Source organism: Leuciscus leuciscus, assembly GCF_965113295.1.
Source record: "Leuciscus leuciscus genome assembly, chromosome: 11".
In the NCBI taxonomy this organism is placed as follows: Eukaryota; Metazoa; Chordata; class Actinopteri; order Cypriniformes; family Leuciscidae; genus Leuciscus; species Leuciscus leuciscus.
Window position 1 is genome coordinate 22,258,384 of NC_138735.1, and position 19,175 is coordinate 22,277,558.

The 19,175-nt window shown below is 35.4% G+C and overlaps 2 protein-coding genes across 3 annotated transcripts; both read right to left on the reverse strand.

The window, feature by feature from the left end:
* Positions 1-439: 439 nt before the first annotated feature.
* pdk3a (pyruvate dehydrogenase kinase, isozyme 3a) lies at positions 440-9,200 on the reverse strand. Of its 2 annotated transcripts, XR_014209917.1 has the most exons (12): positions 8,845-9,200; positions 7,346-7,487; positions 7,194-7,265; positions 6,226-6,410; positions 6,047-6,136; positions 5,358-5,435; positions 5,142-5,218; positions 4,890-4,991; positions 4,702-4,809; positions 3,679-3,792; positions 3,205-3,590; positions 440-2,243 (listed from the first exon to the last, which is right to left on the reverse strand). XR_014209917.1 is itself a non-coding variant. In XM_082184286.1 (11 exons), exons 1-11 carry the CDS (start codon positions 8,945-8,947, stop codon positions 3,447-3,449), a joined length of 1,215 nt encoding a protein of 404 aa, XP_082040412.1. In that variant the 5' UTR covers positions 8,948-9,200; the 3' UTR covers positions 440-3,446. The 2 variants fall into 2 exon arrangements, 1 of the variants encoding a protein (XP_082040412.1); XM_082184286.1 differs by having other exon boundaries at positions 440-3,590.
* Positions 9,201-9,864: 664 nt separating this feature from the next.
* Positions 9,865-18,760, reverse strand: slc51a (solute carrier family 51 member A). Its single transcript, XM_082184287.1, has 8 exons — positions 18,549-18,760; positions 16,132-16,283; positions 15,768-15,841; positions 15,386-15,544; positions 14,266-14,377; positions 14,029-14,175; positions 11,046-11,151; positions 9,865-10,530 (listed from the first exon to the last, which is right to left on the reverse strand). The coding sequence occupies exons 1-8, from the start codon at positions 18,622-18,624 to the stop codon at positions 10,385-10,387; spliced, it is 972 nt and encodes a 323-aa protein (XP_082040413.1). The 5' UTR covers positions 18,625-18,760; the 3' UTR covers positions 9,865-10,384.
* Positions 18,761-19,175: the final 415 nt, after the last annotated feature.

Consider the following 19,175-nt stretch of genomic DNA (forward strand, 5'->3'; position numbering starts at 1 on the left):
AAACAGTTGATGGACCCCATTGACTTCCATAGTATTTTTTTTTTCCTACTATGGAAGTCATTGGGGTCCATCAACTGTTTGGTTACCGACATTTTTCAAAATATCTTCTTGTGTTCAGCAGAAAAAAGAAATTCATACAGGTTTGAAACAACTTGAGGGTGAGCAAATGATGACAGAATTTTCATTTTTGGGTGAAATATCCCTTGAATCTGTGCTGCTCAATTTACATGTAATTCCTCCCGTCTTGTCTAGTTATGCCATTATATGTATGCAAGAGTCTCGTCAATTTACATAATCTGTACTTTGTAAAAATTGTCTTTATTTGGTTTGTATATGTTTTCTTTTACATTAAAACTAGCTTAAAATGTAAATAATAAACTGAGAAACAGAACAATTGTCAGCTATGAGATTCATTACAAATTCAAGTACACAAAATCAATGATAATACTGGAAGATCTCTTTATTGTTCTTCTTTTATACAAGTACTTTATGGAATGTCTTCATCATGATGATTTATGTGTGAATGTCAGGCTTACACAAAATCATCTAACACATTTTGTATTTTTGTTTCAAACAGCATTTATCTATAAGCAGTGGTGTTTTACTTGAGAAGAACAAGAAAACAAATCCAAAAAAACAACAATAATCACACAAAAATGTCCATTTTGCAGATACAAGATTGTTGTATGTCAAGACTAGAATATCAGGTAAGATATTTCACTGTAGGTAAAAGTTTTTCCTATTGTGTTGTAGCATGAACAGACCTTACGCATGCATAAACGAGAGTACACTAGCTAAATCAAAGACTGTTTGAGCTTGACGACGACAAGGCTTGGTTTCACAAGGAAAATGCTTGCATACTTCAGTCTGCTCTTCTGAACGCTCTGAATCCAAGGCATCAAAGTGCATTCTTCATTGACTTAAACATAAAAACTAACAAATCATTTAAAAAATATTTTTAAATAAATACTGAATTCTACACTTCAATAACATGAGAAAATGTAAGGTACAGTATGCACTTCGTCACCAAAAAAAAGTTCCCTTGAGGACTAACAAACCAGCATTAAGACAGATGTAGATGGTTTTGTATGATTTCTATGGAAAGATTATGACATGTGGAACAGTAATAGAACATCAGCAAATATCATGGGGAAAATCATATTTTATCATCTCAAAATTTTGCTTAAAGAGGAAAGTCTACTTTAGGACCATTAAGGTCTTTTGAACCGTAATACTATTTTCATGAGAATTTAATAGATTTCAAGTACTCAAGTATTTCAAGTACTGTAATGCAAAGAAATCTCATTGTAAAAATAGGATTTATTTTTCTTATGCAGAATATTTTTTTTAGGATGAAATATGATTCAGACGTGTTCTTGACCGGTTTCGTGAGATTCATCATGGAGTGTTGCAGTAAAAACACAAAGTTCATCCTATTGGAGTTTACTAAAAGCAACTATAGAAATATCATTCAGGTTCACCTAAATATACTTGTGCGTACAAAATCCTCTTTTAAGTGATCAATGACAGGGTAACAGACAAACTTACTAGCCTGGGCAAAGTTACGCTTGTAGTTAAGACAAGCCGCCCTGTATTTCATCTAATGTCAAAGAATCATTGCACTCAAACGGTCCCAAATTGTATCCCTGTCAGGAATTATTTTAAGATGAGGTTCTCTAGAAAACAAGAAATGACTGAGAGGTAGTGGTATAATAAAAATATATTTAGCTAAAAAGTTACATCTATGAGTTTATATCTAGCTATGCATTTTCTCTCTCAATCCAAACATCTAAACTTTCTGGTCCATCAAAGTCTGCAAGCAAATATCTTTCTATCAACTATCAAATGTCACCATGCAGGGGCCATAATGTTGTGAAAGCAGAAGACAAAAAAAGACAAATTAATGACTATAGCACTAATGCTATAATAGGCTATTGTGGTGCATTCTTCTTTAAAGTTTATCACAGTCTCTCACCATTTACATTAGTAGGAAGCTCTGTATTGTTGACCTATAAGTGAATGTATGAGATGTACTTCTGCTGGTCGCACTTAAAGACTGAGGCCCAGCTCAGAGTCTTGGGGGGGGGAAATGCTAAATAAATTGGGGTTAAATAAATAAATAAATACATGTTTGAAACAACATTGATTTTTTTAAAAGTGCATTCCTGCATGCTTGGAAACATCAGTTCATCAGCATACTCCCTGACCGCATCTAACGAGGAAATGTCCTGCTCACGTTTCATCTAAAACATTAAAAGAACAAAATTAAGAACGATTTTGCATTAAGAAAATTATTTTTAGGATCACTGAAATTGTTTGCATTGTAATATTTTCATGAGAACTAAGCTAACGTTCCTCCTCAAATTCTCACTACTGTAATACAATTGTATTCAGCATTTTTTAACTTAAATAACTTGAATTTATAAATATATTAATGTATATATTTTATTATAAATAAATATATAAACATAACTAGGAAATATAGTATTGTGTGTATATGTATATTGCTGTCAAATCGATTAATCACAATTAATCGCATCAAACATAAAAAATATACACACATACACACATACATTTCAATTAATCTATTTGACAGCACTAATATATACATATACACATAATATATGTATTATGTTATTTATGCATGTAGTTATCTTATACTTATATTTATTACATATATTTATTTATATTATTTATTATATATATATATATATATATAATGCAATATAACTTCAATATACTACATTATTGTACTACAAAGTACTTTAGTATAATTGTACAAAGTTCAATTAGTATATTGTACTACAGTATTATACTAATTGTATTACAAAGCAATATTATTTATGCAAAATATACATTTTTCTTTCATTTAATTTTGGGGTGAAAAATAACCTCAACAAGTTTGAGATTTCATGAGATTTTGAGTTTCTCCTCAGCCTTTTTAAAGTAGTTCTCCATTAGTTCACTGCCAAGAAAATCATAGTGGAAGCCACAGAAACTGAGGACAAGCTCTCTCTCTCTCTCTCTCTCTCTCTCTCTCTCTCTCTATTGCTGCGAATTTTTGAATGGCAGTGAAAGAAATGCTCTTTTTTGACCATCTCAAACTCCAGGCTTCCTTCTCTGACTGCTATAGAAAATGAAACAGGGGAGCTACTGTGTGGCACAATAAAAAAAGTATCTTACACCCTGGACACAAATGCTCACCCTTTCCTCTCACCACCCTGGAAGACGCTTAAACAAGGCTCTGTGTCTTACGTCTGTAGCTGCACAAAGGAGGAAGGAGCAGAGACTTAATGACACTTGCATCATCAGATGTTCTGCTCTGGAAATGCTAACAAGTATAGAACACTCAGCATCGATGTGATGTTGCCACGGCAACTGAAGCTAGACTAAAGACGGAAAGGTCTGTAATGGGTGCAGTGGGACATGGATGGGGGTGAGTGCAATTATCTTTTGGCCTTGTATTTTGAGGCATCTCTGGGCTCTTTGCTCGGGTTGCTCCAGTCATCCGCTCCTGGGCCTCCTTGGTAGTGCCGCCAAGCAGATTTGTTAAAGACGGGCAGACGCTCAAATGATTCACTGGAGAGGGCCTGGTCAGAGAAAGGTGATTGGGTGGATGTCATTGAAATCCTATCAGTGAAACGATTAACTAAAGTGCAAATTGAGAGCTGCTGTTACCTTCAAGTAGATGACGGCATCGGTCCCCACGCCTTCCATTGAGTACAGTTTCAGGTCTCCTTGAAAGTAGCGGGCGTACAGTCTGGATATCGGCAAACCATGTCCAAAACCAGCCTACAGACGCATGGAGATCAGGTTACAGAGGACACTGCTACATTTAGAGCTGCTGTTCAAGGTTAAAGTTCAATGGTTCACTTAAAATCGTGTCGTCATTTGCTCACCCTCGAGTCGTTCCAAACCCTTATGGCTTACTTTCTTTCAACACTGGTACTGAAATAATACAATAGCTTTCATTGAGGAACAGACAAATTATATTAAAATAAAAAAAATGCCAGGTTTGATGCCCTGTCACTTGAATGACTATGACATAGCAAGGTTGAATATGTGGATGAACAAATGAGATTTAAAGGGATAGTTCTCACAAAAATGAAAAGTTTGTCATCATTTACTCACCCTCATGTTGTTCCAAACCTGTATGAGTTTCTTTCTTTTACTGAACACCCAAAACAATTTTTTTTAAAGAATGTTGGTAACCAGACAGTTGACGGCACCCATTGACTTCCATAGTATTTTTTTCCTACAATGGAAGTCAATGGGTGCCGTCAACTGTCTGGTTACCAACATTCTACAAATTTTTTCTTTTGTGTTTAACAGAAGAAAGAAACTCATACAGGTTTGGAACAACAAAAGAGTGAGTACATGATGACAGAATTTTCATTTTTGGGTGAACTTTCCCTTTAAGTTTGGCAATAGAATAGAAGATTTTTGACAAATATCAACTTAAATTTGGGTCTGCTTGACTTCAAAAGACAATTTAAAGTCATTTTCAATACATGCTGTTATGTGTTCTTTTAGAGTTTGAAAGCCCAAGAGCAGCGTTAACATTCTGCTAAATGTCTCCTTTTGTGTTCCACAATCTTATAAAAAGTCAAACGGGCGGTTCGTATACACATAAGGGTGACTAAGTGATGACACGAGGAAGTTTGTTGCTGTAAGAATACTGTAGCCACACTTCATTTTTACCAATGGCACGCGTTTAGAGTCCAGACTGGGTGTTGGCGCAGTCGAGTAGGTGTAGTTGAACAACCTGTCAATCTTCCGTAAAGCCACACCCCCTCCCCTGTCACTGATCTATGATGAAAATAACAGGAAGTTTAGGATCAAGGCATGTCATTTGTACGTGTAGAAAACGGACTCGCAAACAAACTGACCTTCACAGAGAGATCTTCCTTCCCCAGGGTCACTTTTGCTTTTATAAGAGGAAGACCCTCTTTACTACCCTCGTGGAGCTCATTGGTGGCCCGCATCGCGTTCTGAAAACACAAACACAAGCCGTTACAGCAATACGTCAGGGCCTTGGGAAAAGCACAAAGATGAGGGCTGCTGAAAACTGAATTGCGTAACAGATGCCAGCACTTTGATGTATCAAATTCAATATGTGTGTGCAAGTTTTAGAAACGTACCTTAAACAATTCAAACAGCATGTGGAATAGGTGGGAGGGAACATACACAGCCTGGATGGGTTTTTGAGGAGCCTTAGCTGCACAGAAAAGTTACATATTTAAAACATTTTTGAGAAATTCTAACTCCAGAAATTGAGTTACATGAATTAGAAATGAATGAACTCTGAAACAAACATTACATATTGAGTTTTGCGAGAGAATAATAAGAAAAAGTACCATTGAATTCCTCTGTCTTCAGTTCAGGGGCAGCTTGATAATATTGCTCACATACCATCTTGGCGGTCTCGTAAGCATCTGAAAACAACATCGCATTTGATCAGTAGAGAACAAAATCCAAACTAAAGATTCCAAGCTTTTCCTACTCTATTGCTGAAAAGTTTGGGGTTTGATAAAGAAAGAAGTCTCTTATGCTCACCAATGATGCATTTTATTTGATCAAAAATACAGTAAAAACAATAATATTGTGAAATATTACTACAATTTAAAAGAACTGTTTTCTATTTTAATATATTTTACATGTAATTTATTCCTGTGATGGAAAAACTGCATTTTCAGCAGTCTTCAGTGTCACATGATCCTTTAGAAATAATTCTACTATGCTAATCTGCTGCTCGCTTTCTTATTATTATCAATGTTGAAAACATTTCAGCTGTTGAATACTTTTGTGGAAACTGATACATTTTTTTGTTCAGGATTCTTTGATGAATAGAAAGTTCAAATGAACGGCATTTATTTGAAATAGAATTATTTTGTAACATAATTGACTTAACTGTCACTTTTGATCAATTTAATATGCCCTTGCTGAATAAAATATTAATTTATTTAAAGAAAAAGAAAAATCTTACTGACATCAAACTTCTGAACGGCATGTAATAGAACAAAAAATAAAATAAAAGTGAACTTACCAGTCACCACCTCTGCAACATTGCAGTTGGGATCAATACTGCCAATGTGTTTGGGATGGGCTGGGTTGATGTCATTGCCAAAAAGGAGAGCTGTAATAAAGAGAAAAGCAATTACGATAAAACATGATGAAAAGCTGTTGTCCAATATGTGGTGACTGTCTTTCTTTTGGGTGACGTACTGTGCTGGTTTATGAGCATTCGAAAGGAGATTCGGTTGGTGTAGAAGCGGTCCAAAAAGTACTGGATGTTGGAGCTGACGAACGGATCGAAGCCAAACTTCTCCTTATATTCGATCACACCCTGGGCCATGGTCGGGACCACATCATTGTGTCTATTCCTGATCTCAATAAGAGTCTCCAAGAAGCTATAGATACAGAAGTTTAGAAAACACATTTTGTTATACAGAAACACTGAATAGTTAAACAGTCATTATTCAGTTAATCATTTCTGTGTTATTTCAGTTTAGTTCAATAACTGTGTAAAATTATGGAATGAGTTCAGTTTCATCTATAAAGCAGATCTGGAGAAAACAGTGATTTCAAAGTCAATAATATTGCCGAAAGTTACTGCCCCAACTAAGAAAGGCAAAAGTCGACAGTGGCAAGGAACCCGAACTCCATCGGTGACAGAAATGGAGAAAAAAACCTTGGGAGAAAACCAATTCTCCTCTGGCCAGACGAACAAACATGATGTGGTTTTAATTCCAGGCTGTATCACAAGTCAGATTGAGGATTGGTATCATCCAGAATATCACGCCAGCATATGGAGGGAGGAGGAGTTGAAGCTGGCCATAGAGTCTGTGCAGAGGACTCGTCTGGTTCCCTTGATCTTCGATGAGGATCTGTGCCGATGGCTGTCTAGTCTAGGTCTTCACAGATTGTCCATTATTCAGATCATTTACAGTAGTTTGTATCAATAATAAATGCCATTGTATGTAGAAATGGTATGCGAGTAGGATTCTTTCTCTGTTTTTCGCTGACCCAGCATGCATATTTGCTCTGTCAGGGTGGCTTTCAGTTACTGATTCCTCTGTTGTTAACTCTAGCCTGAATTCACCTCGCGTGAAAATATAATACTCTTGTTTTTCAGGCTGTTGCACGGCATGCTATCTAGATGTCTCACAAAAAGCAAAAAAACACCTACTCACTCATTCAGGGCATGTGGGTCTTCTGGCTTCCTGTTCTCAAACTCCAGAAGTTCTAAAAAACTTTGCATGTACCTGTGGAGAGATTCGGCACAGCTCAGGACAGGCTTCAATGAAGCATGCACGTACTCCGATTCAAACTCATTTATACTCACCATTTCTGCACCAGTTTGACTGAAGGTTGACTGAGGAGCTTGTCAGGCAGCAGATTGACCTCTCTCATAGTGTTAGCCAAGCGCACCGGCAGCTCCTTCCGCAGGAACATGTAAGATGTCTTCTCACATGCATTATCTCTACCTGAAAATCAGGCAACCAGAAACATAAACAACTGCGAACGCAGGAGGGGAAAGCAACAAAAAAAATGCTTTATCATCATCCACACATGAAACCTGAGAAACCTGCAGAGGACTGAACAACAACTCATTAATCAGGCTGAACGTAAGCCAAAAAAAAAGAAAAAAAGAAGTAATTTAAAGCGATATATTTTAAATAGCAACTACTTGATTGTTTATGTCATCGCAAAATGGAATCTACATTAGCTCTACTCCGGAAAATGCAGCTATAAGTAATGAAGATATTAAGATACCACAAACATTAAAGTCCAAAGTCCAAAATTTTTTGGAATACTGCAGTATTTATTATAAATGATTTATCCGTGCACATGATTATTTAAAAAAAATCCACGTGCCCTTGTAATCTTAAATCAAAATCAACACCTCTTCTCTGATGACATTGGACGTTTCACTTGGATTTACCATCACAATAGCGCAAAAAAGACTAATCACAACTTCCATTTTATGCCGACTTTAAACATTTTTTGTAAAGCTGCTTTGATACAGTGTAAATCTTCTTTGTGAAAAGTGCTATACAAATAAAATTGACTTAGTGTGACTTAATTTATGTGACAAATATGCCTTCATAGTGCACCAATATGTTTAGTTGGAACATCAAGCAGGTTTAACTATCCCTATAATAATTTATTTAAGTTTGTAAATAATATCACAATTATCCTTGTTGCATAAGACATACAGTTATAGGGCAACATATGAGTTAATGCCATTTTTGGGTGAACAATACATTAAAAACTATTTATTTTGACTAACTTTTGCGTTTGACTCACCTAGGTGTAGTCAATATATTATTCATATCACACACTGAATACATACGTAGATTCAAAAGCATCTCCCTTTTGCTTAGAAGGAATACGGTTAGATTAAAGAACAACTATTTTATATTATTATAATCATATTTAATATCATTATAATATGCAAATAGTTTATGACGTCAGCAAACAACATAAATTAAATCCTAATGACAGGTTGGAAAAATTTCTAGGCATACATGGCCTACCCAACAAAATTAACTTTGAAAGTCATTAGATGACATGCCTTGTATAGTCATAAAAAACAGAACCATTACCTCAATAATACAAAATACAAACGTCGAATGTTTTCCAACTGAACAAAGTTATTGTTTATCAGATCACGTAATTTGTCGCATTTATTAAAAAAGCGTTATTATATATATATATAAATAAAAAAGGTTATACATTTTTTTTATGAGACGATCGACAATCATGCTGAATTAAACGTAACAAGTTCCGCTATCAGGGTCTGTCTGTCATTGTGCATGTGATGGATGCGCTCGCACTTACCAAATTCCAGAAACTGTTTAATTGACAAGGGCGATGGTGAAAACCTTGAATAATATTCTATCTTTGGTAAATGGTTATTCAGAAGAAATGCGTAAAGTCTCATTGTGAGGGAAAATGTTAAACGACCGAGGCAAGGCTGTTCTTTATATTAGGATCATGGCAGGGGTCGTCCAAAGAGTAGAGCTGACAGCAACATCCGTATCCGAACATTTACCGCGGTTTCATATTATTATTATAACAGGCCACTGCATTAAATGTCAGTGTCTTATGTTTTCTAGCACGGCCACTGTTGCGCTAAACAGCACGTACACAAGAGCGAAGCAGCGAACACACAACCAACCATGATTTAAACAGCGAGCACTGTGATTTGCTGAGAAGAGCCCGGAAAAAGACTGTGCTTTATGATTGGTCTATTTACTTTCCTGAATGAACACCTCTCTGTTGGCAGTTAGGTTGCAGAACAGCGGGTATAAGTTGTTGTTGTTGTTGTTGTTGTTGTTGTTGTTGTTTTAAATGACATTTATGTGTATTTACATTCTGTGTACATCCTGAAACCCACCAATTTATTACTACAGATTATTTATTTTTTTATAATTATTTTTGAGACCCACATGACATTGTTTGTCTATAAAATACTTACATTTTAGGGACATTACCCTGCAGTAAAAAAAATGAAATTAAACCAGCATATTAAGCTGGTCTTAGCTGATTTAGAATGGTGTAGCTGGTCTCCCAGTCTGACCAACTGAAAAGTTGAGCATAAAAAGGCCAAAGTTTGCATTTACATTTATTGTTGCGTGGGCAAACAAGTGTTATTTTAGTATTATTTATAGGCTACTTATAGTATTTATTAACATTCTGAATTAGCTTTCATTTTCATTTTTTTGTTTTTGATATATATATTTATTTTATTATTTCAGTTTAAGTTTTTCCTTTAATATTTATGTTTTATTTCAGCATTGTTTCTAACTTTTTTTATAGTTTTTATTTAACAATAACAACAACAGACAAATAACATGATTACTGCAAAAATCTGTATTCAACAATATGAAGTGACAGATTTTACAAGGGTAATATATATATCGACATACAATTTAGCAACATAAACAAATCCTGACCTTTATACAATTCCAAAAGTCTTTTATGCAGCTTATCATTATGCCATAGAGATGACTTTATCTCACTTTATCAGGAATGTGCACCGTGACTCACGGATTTATTATACTTTGTGGTCCTATAAACAGACCAAGCATTCCAAATAAGAACAGAATCTTGATGTAAATCTCCAGATTGACGCACCCAATACAAAGTGTAAACATCAATATCAGGGCCCTCAAAGTCATGGTTGACTCTACAGTCAGATTCTGCTGCCTAGTAACCTCAATATAAAACCTATCTACCAAATTATTAGATCTAGCATGTACATGCATATAGAAAATACAAAGTTAATGACCATCAATGTTGACATTACTTTTTCCCCCCAACAAACCGGCCCCAAATATATAACACAATCTCATTCACACACAACAGTCTGTTCTTCTCAGGCAATATCCTTTGCGGTTAGGACAGTCTTTGTCTCCTCAACATCGTCCGCATCTGGTATGGGGTCATACGGGCGTCTATATAAAACTCGAGTCACTAGCGTGATGATGAACATCTCCACGATCAACAGCTGTTGACTCATCACTGTGAAAAGAAATTGAGGGTATTTTTGAGAACCATTAATACCAGACAGTCTCTTTAAGCAGGTGTAGACAAATTAAGCAAAAATTAAAAGGACAGTCCAACCAAAGAAAAAGTATTTTTGTCTTTTGAAAGTCATATGACTTTCTTTTTTCAGTGGAACACAAAATTAGTTATTTACAGTAGAATGCCATAGCTTATATGAAAGTGAATGTGGTGACCGTGGCCGTCAATAAGATTATCACAGAATAATGACTTAAAATCTACTTAAATCCTTTAAATGAAGTGCACAGGTTGTATTACTTTTATGACAGTTTTATGATGTTTTGGGGAGCTTGATAACCCCTGGTGGTCCCCTTCCACTTTCATTAAGAGAGCAGCTCATTCTGCTAAACCTCTTTTTTGTGTGTGTTTCTATTGCAAGTAAAATTTTGGGGTGAACTCTCCCTTTAAATCGTGTGCTCTATGATAATTTAAGAGGATTGTTGTGTTTTGTTCTGCAACATGGCGGTACTCACAGTATCCACGGGTCTGGGAGGTGTAGGGTGGTACGCAGGCAATAGTCCCGTTCATTGCCAGTATGTTAATGATGGCAGTTTGCAGCTGGCTAAGAATCAACACCAACTACGGGCAGATATAATTGATGAATCATGGGCAACATTTATTCTAGGGCTGGGTACTGACACAAATCTCACGATTCAATTTGATTTATTTGGACACATATCACTATCAGGTACAAGGCCAATTTTCTCAAGGAAAAAAATCAGCTAATGTTGTAAACTATACAGGGAGTCAGGTACTACATTACTAATATTGAAGGTATATTAACTATACAAACACTTAAATTACACGCAAGGAAGTTTTTATAATAATAAAGTTCTAATAATACATGATTATGTATCTACTCCTATTCATTTTTTTATTTATTTAAATGGTGGCTGTCGTAAAAACGGTCTGTCAAGCCACATTAAAGAGCGCCAAAACGGTTTCGTTATAATTTCGTTATAAAATGGGCAGAATTTGAAATCTGAGACTTTGTTTCATATCAAAAGTAACAAAGCTTATTGTGATTTATTGGAAAGCAGGCGTGCTACAATTTTCTGTTCATTCATTAACTGAAAACAGCATAGACTAAGATTTAAAGCTGCAGTCCGTAACTGTCGGCGCTCTAGCGGTTAATAACAAAGTCCCTTTAAGACAAGTCATTTCACTCGGCGGCCATCTTTGAAACGCCTCTCGGGCATGCAAGTGGAGCTACAATCTTTTTGAATGGGGAAACATCAAATTTTCCAAAACTGTTCGCCAAGCTTACGATTATATTTCATATTTGAAATCACCAATGAAATCTGACAACAACTCATAAATTTTGTTTCTAAACGCCTGAATCATGACAGAAAACGAAAATTTTCAAGCTAATGCGCATGTGCAGTGGATTCGCGCATCTGACTGGCTCCAGAGCTTCTAACGGCAGCTGCAGTGACGCGACGACTTTACCAATCGGCGATTGGTATTTATTTAGAAGGTGGGACTTATTCCGCCATATTGAGCATTGCACTTTTCCCCATTCAAAACAATACGAGTGACGCGTCTTGTGTAATTCTATAGTCTTTGGTTAATAAACACAACTGCATGTGTCTTGCGGAAGAACATTGTAGTCTGAGCTACTTCTCTCTGTTTATGTCTATGACAAGTCATGCATCACGCAGGTTCTGGGCTACTCCGCAGCGGTGGTGACCCAAACCAGTCTAACATAGTCAGAATATAAACACTTATTATAGGTGTACCGTAGTGATTCAGGATAAGACAAAAATTTATTCATGATGTACTTGCTTATTATATACATTTTAACACAAAAGCAAAGTTAAGGACTGCATCTTTAAGAGTCGATATTGGTTCATTCAAATCAAGAAATCTATATTTTTACCCAGCCCTAATTAATTCTAGCAATACTACGGAGCCCGGGAAGTCACCTGTGGGAGAAAAAAAAACAATCCGTGGCGACGGTTTTGCAATCCGTCCGCTCAGTTTATAAACCGTACTCACGAATTCTCAAACTGTTCCCTCGGTTTAACAAATCGTGCCCACGGATTAATAAACCGTACCCACGAGTTTCTAATCCGCGCTCTCAGATTTGTAAACCGTGCCTTCAGTTTTTGCAATCTGTACCCACAAATTCATAAACCGTGCCCACGCTTTCACAATCCATTCCCACGGGTTTGTAATCTGTACTCACGGATTTGTGGCTCACTCTCATTTTAGAAGAACACGTTGTTGTTAACGAATCTTAATGTATATTGTTTTATTGAATATTAAGGGGAATACATCAAATTGTCTTAACTGCGTCTGCATACTTAAAGTGATTCTCAATTTTAGCGGGTATGGGTGGAATATACTATTTAATATGAATGACCTGCATCAAAATCTTTTGTTTATTTGTGATAATCTTAGCACTTAATTATTATTTTCTAACCTGTATTATGACTGATATTTGATGAATTGCTTTGTTCATTTTTTTGTACGTTTTGGAAAAAAGCGTCTTCTAAATATGTAGCCTAAAATGTAATAATAATAATAATTATAATAATAATAATTATTATTATTATTATTATTTGAGTTAATAACTATAAATGAGTTCACTTAAGACAGTAATATGTTTATCATAAAATAATTTATGAATGTTTTATTTTTAAGCAAAAATTATGCAAAAAATGTAGGCCTATTTTATCCAAAACTGTAAAAGGTTAGGTTATAGCCTATAATAATAAAGCATTGATAAATTATTTGATGACAAACATATTACTGTATTACTAAGTGAACTCGTTTATAGTTCATTTATAACTCAAATAATAATAATAATAATAATTATTATTATTATAATTATTATTATTATTACATTTTAGGCTACATATTTAGAAGACGCTTTTGTCCAAAACGTACAAAAAAAGGAACAAAGCAATTCGTCAAATATCAGTCATAATAGCCTACAGGTTAGAAAATAATAATAAAGTGCTAAGATTATCACAAATAAACAAAAGATTTTGATGCACGTCATTCATATTAAATTGTATATTCCACCCATACCCGCTAAAATTGAGAATCACTTTAAGCATGCAGACGCAGTTAAGACAATTTGATGTATTCCACTTAATATTCAATAAAACAATATACAATAAGATTCGTTAACAACGTGTTCTTCTAAAATGAGAGTGAGCCACAAATCCATGAGTACAGATTACAAACCCGTGGGAACGGATTGTGAAAGCGTGGGCACGGTTTATGAATTTGTGGGTACAGATTGCAAAAACTGAAGGCACGGTTTACAAATCTGAGAGCGCGGATTAGAAACTCGTGAGTACGGTTTATAAACTGAGCGGACGGATTGCAAAACCGTCGCCACTGATTGTTGTTTTTTCTCCCACAGGTGACTTCCCGGGCTCCGTACAATACTGAAGATCAATGATGTTCTAAAATATAAGGAATAAGTACAAAACACACACAAACCTGATACATGGCATATTTAGGGATAATTTTTAGGGTGCGTAAAGCCTCTCGCACATGCATGAACATGATTGCAACAGGCCAAAGTGCAATAATGGTGAGAACGCCTACAAATGAGTTTATCCATATGGCTCCTCCAGTTGCCGAAACCTAAAGACCAGAGAAAGAGTCACTCTGCAAGTCTTTCTCAAGTTCATAAATAAAATTAGCAATTAAAATACTTGCACAGTCTATACTTACATCAGATAAATTAAAGTTGCCATTCGTCCAAAGGACTATAGAGAGGATGGTGAAGACTAATTTCAAGAGCGCAAACTGGTAGGACCCCAGTTTCAATATAAACAGAGATCGTCTGAAAAATCAAGGCACAGTAAAAAAAAGAAAATCTGTTACACTTAATATTCCAGTTCACATGATCCCACCCACAGGTATCTCATGAAGTAGGATTATATTGCATTCAACTGTTTACGTTGAGTTTGATAATGGAAGTCTTACATAACACTGATAAAGTGTAAAGCCAATGGTTCCAGGAGCCACAAACTACTCCTTTCTTCCAGATAGCAAAGGGTGCAATGGCCCAGAGGTGCCCATTTAAAGGTATGCACTAAGCATGATAAAGACCTCATATTTGCAGAAGAGTTGAATGGCCAGAGGTGCACTCATCCTGTTGACATTCAGTCGAAGATATGGGCAATTAATGGCAAACTGGCCAAAATTTCAGATGCTAATTTCAATGTTTGTTAGTAAGATAGAGGTGCAAGTTTTAGTTAACTAATTCAGTTAATATGAGTGATTAATTTATTTCTATACAGGCTACTAAGAATTTACCAAATGATTAGAGGTGTTCTAATTTTCATTTAGTAACTATGTACTAAAATAAAGTAAAACGGATTTTTTTTCCCAATAAAAACTATATAATATGTTAAAAACACAACAAAATTACAAAAGTTTTTATAAAAACCATTAGTTTTATATCAATTTCTACATGATAAAATATTTTAGAGCCTGGCATAACTAGAAAAATGTATTCATTATGAAAAAATGCACATGGAGTTTTTAAGATTTGTCTTATGTTAAATACTTTTAAGTCATCTTGAGGCCCCCTAGTGGGCCCTAGGCCCCAGGTTAAGAACCACTGTCATAGATACTTCAGGATTGGCTATTTTGATTTGGCCCAATAAACGATCACCTAGCAACCACCCAAAACACCCTTGCAACTGCACAGCAATGCACTCCTAGAACACTTAAAATGGCCTAGCAACACCCTAGCAACCACCCCCAACAGCATAGCATAGTGGTAGTGATTTTTGAACAGGTAAAATCCTCTTGGGTCTGACGGCAAGCACACTTTAAGGTTTACCGTGTGATGGGGACATTTGGCAGGCATGGGCAGCAGCAACAGCAAGGTCCTGTGCTGATCTTAAACGACTGTTTCTCACAGCGCCTGAGAAAAGCATCATCCCCTCCGACCTCTTCAATCATGAGAATCAGGAACTTGAAGACCACAACGGCAAAGTATCTGCCAATTGAGTCAGAGATATGTCAATGTTATAACTTGCTGCTGTTGTGTGTCACACTTGTACACACCCACAAATCCGATTCAAAGTTCCGTACACTACAATATATCTGGGACAGTAAGTACTTTCTGAAAAGTGAAAATAAAACTGAATTACAGTTACTAATGGTTTACAGAATTACAGTTACTACACTGGACAAATGTAGAGCACTAATGGTAAACTCACGTGGCTGATGTCATATCAGTGAACATTGTGGCCCTTGGAACCCACATGCCCAAACAAGACATGGTAGCAATGATCTGAAAAAGAGAGAGATAAACATAATGCCTCAGAAGCCAAGATGAACTTGAGACTCATAATCACTCATCCAGACTCATAATCCCTCATCCAGGCATGGTCACGCACTAGAAATGACTAACCGTACCATTGCCTCAGTTTCCATCAGGGTGGGTTACAGATAAAACTCATTTTTGACATGTTAGTTCTTATACGTAGTTATTAGGAAAGATTTTTTAAAAAACAAAAAACACCAGAAGACAGGGAGGGACATAACCGATAGGATAAAAATTGATTGATTGATAGAACTTACTGGTGCTGCTCCGGTTACCCAGATGATTATGCTTTTCTTATTTGGCGGTACTTTCTTATAGATGTAGATGCATTCTTCAAGGAAAACCAGCATAGACACTGTGGCCATTAAAGTCAGCACAGAGTAGAGGACTATGCCAAAGATATCCAACTCTGAGAAACACAAGCACAAACACGTTTTGTATAATAGGGTTGTAGGTTTGGTGGAATCTAAGTATTAGATGAAAAACTTACACTTGAAAAACTTAAGTTGTAGTACTAAAATTACTAAAACGAATAAAAATGACCAAAACACAATTGTTAAAGGGATAGTTCACCAAAAAAAAGATATTTTAAAGAATGTTGGAAACTTGGTAACCAGACAGTTGCCATTTATTTCTATAGTAATTTTTTCCTACTATGGAAGTCAGTGTCTGTCTGGTTACTTACTACCTGTAGTTAGTAGGCTACTCCTAAAATATCTTATTTTGTGTTCAACAGAAGAAATAAACTCATATAGGTTTGGAACAACTTGAGGGAGTAAGTGATGACAAAATTTTCATTTTTGGGTGCTAATTCACAATACTGATACATACTATAATATTATATAAATAGTAGTGCTGTCAAATCGATTAATCGTGATTAAAAGTTTGTAAATATATAATATATGTGTGTGTGATATATATATATACATACATAGGCTACATATACACACACACACATTTATATGTATATATATAATATTATATATATATAAACAAACTTTTATGTTTGATGCAATTAATCGCAATTAATCAATTTGACAGCACTAATAAATAGCAGTACTAAATGCTTATTGTTTAAAAGTGGAAAAATATACATATAATGATACAAGATTAAGTTTAGTTGTCCCACTTTGTCTTTAAAGACTATTTCAACTATTTGGACCAATTAAAGCAATAAAATAATCAGTTAAAGGCACATCGCATTGAGTAAAAGGACAACTCTAGACTTATAGAAGTAAACCATTTTAAAAGTTTCCAAACTCTTTTAAAAACCACTATATCCTTTTGAAACCTTATAAATCACTTCATAACTATCCATGTGTTTTCAATCAGAATGAAGAACGCTGGAGAAATCTAGTCAGGGTTTTCTTGAGAATTTCAGGAATAACGGTTTCACAACTTTCTCAAACAAACACACACACTAAAAAGTCAAATGTTGTAATCAGTGGCACAGGAATTTATACCAACCTACGCTGAAGCCAGCTTAGATGAAAGCACTTATTACTCTTTTCTCATTTTAATAATACTTTTTGTTTTACACATTGTTCTGCTGTGTAGTTTTACACAAACCAGGAGTCTCATCATTTTTTATTCTGTTCACAGATGTGATGTTTCATTACCTAACTTGCATTGTCCAACTGATCTCCTAAAGCGTCCGCATGCACTTTCCTGTAAGTCATTTTAACAAGAGCACATCTGCCTAACATCTGCCTAACAATTGTGAATGTACACAGTTCATCTCTGGACAAATCAACCCTTACATTTACAATCACTGCTGTTACTCCAGAAACCTTCCCTCGATTGCAAGTTTAAGTAAAGGTAAGAACTATTAAAACAAGAATGCGAGTTTGACACACGTATAGTTTACTGTAGTTGAGGGTGACACCGGGAAAGAATCCACATCAGTGCCATTCAACACTATCATGCCATGTGTACGAAGTCAAGTCCAGGTGCACTGAACTACAGGATAATCACTTCTTATCAACAATGAGTGGGAAGCAGCATAAGATATTAACTAGTGGTTTTCAGGGGCATTTCTTTTTTCTTTATGAGTTTTTTTTACAACCACATAAAAAAAAAATACAGCATGCCATCCATTTATCAATCAACACTTTTATCTGAATAATTATGGGTGTCGCCATCAAATGTCAAATTCAAAAGTAACTGTAAATGATGAACAAAATATTTTAACTTAACTTTGTTGAATACATCAAAAATATATATTCCAGATCCAGTCGTATGAATGAATATAGGCTACATTGTTGTACTATCACAGAAGAGTTGATTATCTCACAATATTCCAGGTTCAGGAAAAATATAAAAATATGACCACAGTAATATATGCCAATTTGGAGACTAGAATTTCCAACGTACCATTGTTATTAGCTAGAGTCACTAAAATATAATTGTATATATTAAAAATAATATTAATAATAATATTAATAATAATGGTTTATTTTAAGAAATAAACTTCTTAAAATAGTTTTAAAAAACTTCCAGAAACTGTCTTTTTGATAAATTAAAATTTTTGAGAATGGTGGATACGGTTACGTCAAATAGTTAATATATCTTTACGTATCTACTACACTATCAACAACAAAAATATCCAGTGAAAGCAACTTTATACAAACATCAGGGAGCAACTTTAAGGAAAAGCAACACATTAAATACTTACGCATAATAACATCGATAGAGAACGGAGCATCTTGTCTGCATCTCGGATCAAAAAGTGTGAAATTTGAATTTTCCATCTTCAGTCACCGTTTGTTTATAAGAGCCAGGGCAAACTGTAATCCGTGCAAACCCCACTGCCCGAAACACCTGTTGGTTTCAGCATGCGTGAAACCAGTAAACTGAGGAGAAAGCAGGCGGGTTATGTAGACTGTGTGTAGAGGAATCCCAGCACTTGTTAAAGGGCCGCCCATACACGGGGTAAATAGTGATGGATCACTGACCAATGAAAAAACGACTCTTTCATCCGACTACACTGCGCCTGCGCAATAGTGTCACACAAGCACACGAGTGGCTTCTGTGGGATTTTATCATAATATGCGAAGTGAGTCGGAGAAGTGAGTGAGCAAAATATGCGACAAAATATGCCGAAATGTAGCGGATAGGCACTTAATTCACTTAAAAAAAGACTAGAGTAGGCTATAGTATAGTGTTAAAGTTAGTCACTCATTACTGACATTATGACATAAGAAAAAGGAAACAAATGACAGAAAAACCGAGAGCTTTTTACACACTGTTTAGGGAACTAACGTTACTAAGTAAAAATACGGTTCAAAATCACTTCTGAGAA